This window comes from Lutra lutra, chromosome 16 (genome assembly GCF_902655055.1).
Source record: "Lutra lutra chromosome 16, mLutLut1.2, whole genome shotgun sequence".
NCBI classification, from domain to species: Eukaryota; Metazoa; Chordata; class Mammalia; order Carnivora; family Mustelidae; genus Lutra; species Lutra lutra.
The window spans coordinates 44,885,268-44,892,729 of NC_062293.1; the positions used below are offsets into that span (position 1 = coordinate 44,885,268).

General features: G+C 53.4%; 1 protein-coding gene across 1 annotated transcript; it reads left to right on the forward strand.

Annotated features, from left to right (window-relative positions):
* The first annotated feature begins 424 nt into the window (after positions 1–424).
* Positions 425–6,729, forward strand: GEMIN4 (gem nuclear organelle associated protein 4). Its single transcript, XM_047706056.1, has 2 exons — positions 425–573; positions 3,377–6,729. Exons 1-2 carry the CDS (start codon positions 564–566, stop codon positions 6,538–6,540), a joined length of 3,174 nt encoding a protein of 1,057 aa, XP_047562012.1. The 5' UTR covers positions 425–563; the 3' UTR covers positions 6,541–6,729.
* The last annotated feature ends 733 nt before the right edge of the window (positions 6,730–7,462 follow it).

Sequence of the window (7,462 nt, forward strand, 5' to 3'; positions counted from 1 at the left end):
AAGCCTCTCAGAATGGCCCATCTGAGCGGGTTAGTGGGCAGGCTGGGGAGGTCGTTCAGTACGGATGAACTGTAAGCGAAGGATCCCGAGGGTTCCTGGATGGTAGCGAACGCAGAGCCTGGGACGGAGCTAGCGGGTAGGAACCGCCGGGACTCACGAAGCTGGTCTGGGCAGGGGCTGGACAGAGGCGTGGCTAAGCTGCGGGAGCAAAGGGAACCGTGGGGACCGGAGTTGGGGGCCGGGGCGAGGCGCACTCTATGGAAGGGAAGGGCGGGTACTTGCCTGTTGGCTGATTGGAGGCCTCGGGCTGGTAGGGGGCGCTGTGGGCCGGGTTGCTGGGGCGCCGCGGACCTGTTGGTGAGGACTGCGCGTGCGCGGAGCGGCGGGAGGACTGCGGCCGGCTGCGCCGCGCCTGGGCTGAGATGGTGGGCGGGGGTTGAGACGCGGCCCCTTGTCCCGCCCCCGCCCCCGCCCCCGGAACCACCCATTGTGCCGTGGCGCCTGCGCCGCCCTCGGGGCGTCGCGGGGGAGGGGCGGCCCGCGCAGCCGCCAGCGTCGCCGCCATGGACCTAGGTGGGTGTCTTGGCTCCCGGTTCTCAGCCCTCGTGGCCTGCGTCCCGAAACCCGCGACCAGGGCACTGCTGAGCGGGCCGGACTAAGGGAGCTGTCGGGGTCGGGAAGGGTGTGGGAGGGCGGGGGTGTCCTCGGGGCCGGGGGGCCCCGCTCTAGCCCCGGCCCCGGCGCTCCGAGGTCCGCGTCTTGCCCCCCTTTCCACGTGAAGGAAGGGCCAAGCGGATGTGTAGAGTTCCTGAACGTGGACAGGGTTCGTGCACGTGCTTTGGAAACTGCCGGGCTCGGACGAGACGCCCCCGGGGAATCCTGGATACCCCGACTCTTCCGTTTATTGGACGGCCACTGGGTTCTTGAGCAAGCGTCTTAACGCTCATGGGGTCCCCCTCGACAAAACGGGGATGATGAGGACGTACCCACCACACCGAGTTTGGGGGCGTTTTGATTGAGAGTACGTGTATACAGTGACTGGTGCGGTGCCTTGCGCACAGCCGCTTAACCCGAGCAGCAGTTGGCGGGAAGGGCTGCAGGAGCCGAGGTGGTACTCCTGAACCTACCTGCGCTTTGATTCAGAGACCTCATGGGACCTCCCAGGGTCTGGGAGGAAGGAGTGGGGAGCTGGTATAAATCGGTGGCTCTTTTCTGCCCCTCCCCCCGCTGGACTTGCTCTTAAAGAGATGAGACCAGGAGGCTGTCCTGAGAGAGCTGGGGTGAGGCACCCCAAGAGGTGCCAGGAACAGGCTGTGGAGAAATGGTGTAGTCCTGTCGCCAGCCAGGCTTTCAGTGGTGGAACAGCAGAGCTCAAAGCATGGAGGGCTGCAGCTGTGTTGATTTTTATCGCAGCCCCACCACACTGTAGTTGGGACATCCGAGCAGATTGTTCTGAATCTCAGTGTTCCTTTCTCTAAAACAAGAATGGTTTTCAAAAGATTGATTTGAAGAATTTTAAAAGGGATCTTGCACAGTGCCTGGCACGGAGTAAGCACTTAATAAACATACGTGGGCACTTAGTAGTGATAAAAACACGTGGGATTTGACCAGCTATTAATCAATAGGTCCTGGGACTTACTCCTTCAGGTAGCACAGTGAACATAATGTCTTTGGCATATTGGGGGACAAATATCTTAGCTGACTGTGCAGTAAATTTAAATTTACAGAGTCAATGGGAACATATTTTGGGAGCCTAGGAGAGCAGCCTGAGCCAAAAAAGGGAGGGGGGCAGAATCCCTAGTGAGACCTCTCAGCAACTACTCTTCTGGGAGCCTCCCTCCATCACTGGGAGCCAAGTTGGACTGCCTTCAGCAGTTGGTTGTATGGGAGTGCTGATCCTTTGGCCTTTGCTGCTCCGGTGAAGTCGAAGGCCAAGATAGATTTTAGTCTCCTGAATCAAGATTCTCTTGTTGGCTTCTGGCCTGTGAAATTGGGAAAGATGTGTTCTTGGGGGTGTGAGCGAATGAAGAAGGAGTGGCATCTCCGGGCCCTGGGAAGAGGGGGAGAAATTGGGAATACTGGATAGTGAGTAGCGTTTGTACTCTGATTTTGTTCCTGGGCCAGAAGCAGCTTACCTGAGAAAGACCTATGTCTTTTCCCATTACTGAGCAAGTGAAGGCAAAGAATAGTGACAAGTTTCCCCTCCCAACAATGGAAAGATTTGTGGGGTATCAACACTTACTGAGCACTTCTCGGGCTCTTTGTAGCCAGAGGCTTACAACAGCTGTATCCTGTGTAACGCTCAGCAGCTCTGGGAGATGGAATTGGGAGCTAACACTGAACAACCAGTGTTGAGGGCTTGACTAGTATATATCATTTGATCCTCCCAGTCTAATACGAAGTCTGTATTTTCCCCACATACACAGAAGGGAAGCTCAGAGAAGCTTTAGCTGCTTCTAGATGGTTGAGCTAGGATTTAAAGCCACGTCTAAACATCCCCAAATGCCTTCCTTGATAAGCCTTTTGATTCCTGGCTCCCTGGAGAAAGGACTTTTCTTTCCTAATCTACCAAAGTATTTTTTTTTAGTCTACCTCTTGGTTTCTACCAAAGAACCAGAGCCTTTGGTAGCTTGTTCTATTTGATAGAGCTGTAGGGTCAACGGCTTCCCTGAAAGGCAGAAAACTAGAAATTTGTTTGCAAGACAGGCTTTCGGAGAAAAGAGGGAAGGCAGGGCTTGCCTGATTGCTTCTATGTCCACAGCCCTTGCCCATGCCCCTTTTAGGCTGTATCATGACTTAGAAGCGCGACTATCATATTCCACAGTACATACTTGGTGGCCCCTGAGCTTGGTACTGCTGTGCTCGCTCTCGCTCTCTCAGCCCTTCCTCCCCACGTCCTCTACTGGCCCATCCTTTGCTGGAGGGTCTAGCCCTTTCCTTTACACATGCTTTTCATGCAGGGTCTCATTTACTTTTTCATTCAGTTGACCCCTCTGGGCAGAGACCTCCCTTGCTGGTCTCTCATTTCCATTGCTGGAGGATGGCTTGACCTTAATGTTCTACCTCAGACTCCAAATAACCAAAACTGAACACTGGTCCCTCCAAAGCTGTTCTGATTCTCTTCACCCAGTGATGCCCATGGTCTTCCCAATCCAGGCTAGGGAGTTTGGGAGTCCTTTATTCCTTAGCCGAGTCCTTTTGATTCCAGCTCTGCAACGGCCCTTAGAACCCACCCTCCTCCCCACTTAGAACCCTTATTGTCTTTAACCCCCATAATGAGAGCCAACCTACCAGCTGAGGTCTCTCCATCTAACCTCTACTAATTATTTTAAAGATTTGTCACCACCCTCTGTCTTTGCGGCTTCTGTCTGTGCAGGACCCGTAAATATCTGTGAGGAAATGACTATTCTGCATGGGGGCTTTTTGCTCGCCGAGCAGCTGTTCCACCCCAAAGCACTGACAGAAATGACAAAGTCTGACTGGGAACGCGTTGGGCAGCCCATTGTGGAGGCCCTAAGGGAGATCTCCTCTGCCACAGCTTGCTCCCAGCCCTTTGCCTGGAAGAAGAAAGCTCTGATCATCATCTGGGCCAAGGTTCTTCAGCCCTACCCTGTCACCCCTTCAGACACTGACACTTGGTGGCAGGAAGATGTGTTCTTCTCAGTAGGCAACATGATCCCTACCATCAATCACACGGTCCTTTTTGAGCTGCTCAAGTCTCTGGAAGCTTCTGGACTCTTTATCCAGCTCCTGATGGCCCTGCCCACCGCTGTCTGCCGTGCAGAACTCGAGCACTTTTTGGAGCACATGTCCGTTGACACATCTTCAAAGGATGTGGCCTTTTTCCTCAGCGTCTGGTGGGAAATGATGAAACACAAAGGCAATCAGCAGGACCCCCTGCTCTCCCAGTTTAGAACAATGGCCCATAAGTATTTGTCATCCTCAGATGAGTTCTCCCACCCTCCAAAGAGGTTTAAGTCGGACCCAGATGTGTGTCCGACCATGCCCCTGTTGGCCATGCTGCTCACCGGGCTGAAGCAAATCCAGAGTCGAATCCTCTGCCCAGGGATGAAGTGCTGTGCGTTAGCCAACTTGGCAGACATGCTGACCGTGTTTGCACTGATGGAGGACGACCCCCAGGAAGTGTCTGCAACCGTGTATCTGGACAAACTGGCCACGGTGATCTCCGTGTGGAATTCGGACACCCAGAACCCATATCACCAGCAGGCACTGGCCGAGAAGGTAAAGGAGGCAGAACGGGACATAAGCCTGACCTCTCTGGCCAAGCTTCCAAGTGAGACAATCTTCATCGGGTTTGAGTTCATGTGCAGCCTGCTGCGGGAGTGGGGGGAGGAGCTGCAGGCCATGCTCAATGGCAGCCAGGGGACGAATTATGACAGCTTCCGGCTGTGTGACAGCCTGACTTCCTTCAGCCAGAACTTGAAGCTCTACCTGGATTCTACCAGCTTGTCCAAGGAGGAGAGGCAGGTGGTCTCGGAGCTGGCAGAGTGCGTTGCAGACTTCCTGAGGAAAACAGCCAAGGTACTGAAGAAGAAGGGCTTTGAGAAGGACATCATTGCCTCCATTGCCATGGCCATTATCGAGCAGAAGATGGACCGGCATATGGAAATGTGCTACATTTTTGCTTCTGAGAAGAAGTGGGCCTTTTCAGACGAGTGGCTAGCCTGCCTGCTTAATAACCAGGCCCTCTTCCGAGAGCCAGACCTGGTGTTAAAGCTGCTGGAAACGGTGATAGAAGTGACCGCGGCAGACAGAGCCATCCCTGAATCTAAGATCAAACAAGTGATCAGCTTGATTCTGGAATGCTATGCAGACCTCTCGCTGCCAGATAAAAATAAAGTCCTCTCAGGCACCCTGCTCTCCTGGGGGCGGAAGGGTCTCTCTGAAAAGCTGTTGGCTTACTTGGATGGGTTTCAGGAGGACGTCAATACAACTTTCAACCAGCTCACACAGAGTGCCTCTGAACAGGGCTTAGCTAAAGCCGTGGCCTCTGTGGCCCGCCTGGTCATCCTGCACCCGGAGGTCACCGTGAAGAAAATGTGCAGCATGGCCGTGGTCAGTCTCGGCACCCATAAGTTCCTGGCCCAGATTCTCACTGCCTTCCCCGCTCTCCGGTTTCTGGAAGAGCAGGGTCCAAATCCATCCACCAGCTTTGTGGTGTCCTGCCTCAAAGAAACCGTCTGGACAAAGTTCTCCACACCCAAAGAAGAAAAGCAATTTTTAGAGCTCCTGGGCTGCCTGATGAATCCTGTGAAGCCCCAGGGAATCCCGGTTGCCGCTCTTCTTGAGCCAGATGAAGTGCTGAAGGAGTTTGTCCTGCCTTTCTTGCTGCTCGACGTCAAAGAGGTGGACCTCAGCTTGAAGATCTTCATCCAGACTCTTGAAGCAAATGCGTGTTTGGAGGAATACTGGCTCCACACCTGCTCTCCGTTCCCCCTCCTCTTCAGCTTGTGCCAGCTCTTAGATGGCTTCAGCAAATACTGGCAGCTCCCCAGGGAGAAACGGTGCCTCTCTTTGGATGGGAAGGACCTGGTGATCCATATCCTGGAGGTCCTCTGTGAGATTATATTGGCCAACACTGAGACCTTCTCCCCAGACACCTGGATCAAGTCCCTGTCTTGGCTCCACCGGAAGCTGGAGCAGCTCGACTGGACTGTGCGCCTGAGAATGAAGAACCTCTTTGAGGGCCACTTCAAGTGTGAGGTGCCCACCACACTCTTTGAGATCTGTAAGCTTTCTGAGGACGAGTGGACCTCCCAAGCCCACCCTGGTTACGGCCCAGGCACAGGGCTGCTCGCTTGGATGGAGTGCTGCTCCATCTCCAGCAGCATCTCCGAGCAGATGCTGTCCCTCCTGGTGGTGGACGTGGGCAACCCCGAGGAGGTCAGATTGTTCAGCAAGGGCTTCCTGGTGGTCCTGGTACAAGTCCTGCCTTGGTGCAGTCCCCAAGAGTGGCAGCACCTGTACCAGCTGACCAGGAGACTGCTGGAGAAGCAACTCCTGCATGTCCCGTACAGCCTGGAGTACATTCAGTTCGTTCCTCTGCTCAACCTGAAGCCCTTCGCCCAGGAGCTCCAGTTCTCCGTGCTCTTCCTGAGAGCCTTCCAGTTTCTCTGCAGCCAGAGCTGTCGTAACTGGCTTCCCATGGAAGGCTGGAGCCACGTAGTCAAGCTTCTCTGTAACAGTCTGACCCACCTCCTGGACTCTGTTCGGATGATTCAGTCGGTTGGCCCTTGGGCTCAAGAACAGGACCTGACCCAGGAGACCCTGTTCTTTTATACCCAGGTATTCTGTCACGTTCTGCATATCATGGCCATGCTCCACCAAGAGGTGTGCGAACCGCTCTATGTTCTGGCCTTGGAGATCCTCACCTGCTACGAAACCCTGAGCAAGGCCAACCCTTCTGGTAGCTCCTTGCTCCAGAAGGTAAATGAGCAGCGCTTCTTGAAGTCCATCGCTGAGAACATTAGCCCTGAGGAGCGGCGTCAGACCCTGCTGCAGAAGATCAGCAACTTCTGACCTTCGTACACCAGAGAACAGCTGGGCCCTGGCTTGGTGGGGTCTCTAGGGGTTCGAGCTGAGAAACGCAAGCCTTTCAGTTACATGAAGTTGTATGCAAGCTAAAAACATATACGGCAATAACTGTAAAGAAAATAGTTTCTTAGGTGTTTGTAACATACAAATTATAAAATTCTCGTTTGAGTTTCATTGTGTCTCTTTTGAGTTATTCTCGTCAATAGTCTACACTCAGATGTGCTGTGCGGTTGGGCTCTGCTAGAGTCTTAAATATCAAGGCCAGCTGGGAGGAACGTGTTCATAACTGGACTTACCCATCCTAGAATTCAGCAAAGAAGTCCAAAGGTGAAACTACCCAAGTGGAAAAATGACAAGGTATATGTTCTTTTCCACTGAAAGCCTCTTCAAGAGTCCCTTCGTTGTGTCTTAGCAAGGGCAGCAAGGGCAAAAAACTCTTCTGCCACCAGTTGGCCTTGTGGTTTGTGAACCCAAAAGGCCTGCCCCACTGTAAAAAGAACACTGGACCAAGAAGAGTTGTCAGGGAGTAGACTAATAACCCACACCCAAGAAAGCGGGTGTGTTCTGAATGGAGGACTTCTGCCATGGAGTTTGAGCTCCATTTAGTGGATGCGGGAGGGGCTGTTTTATAAAACAGTCTGGTAAACACCAGAGATGGGTTTAAAGGCTGGGTATAATTATCTTATGCCTGGGGGAGGCTGTCATGGTTTTCAAGATGGAGTGGCAGCAGGCAGTGGTGTACACGGGCTTAAATTTGGGACCTTAATGTGTCCAATGTCTACCACAGAACTAGGAGAACTGTTTGTAGAGGTGTTTGAGAGGCAAGGAGGGAAAAAGGATATGCCCCATTGCTTTCATATGCTTATCCCTCCCTCACAATAAAGCATTATTCTGGCTCCCTCCCAGC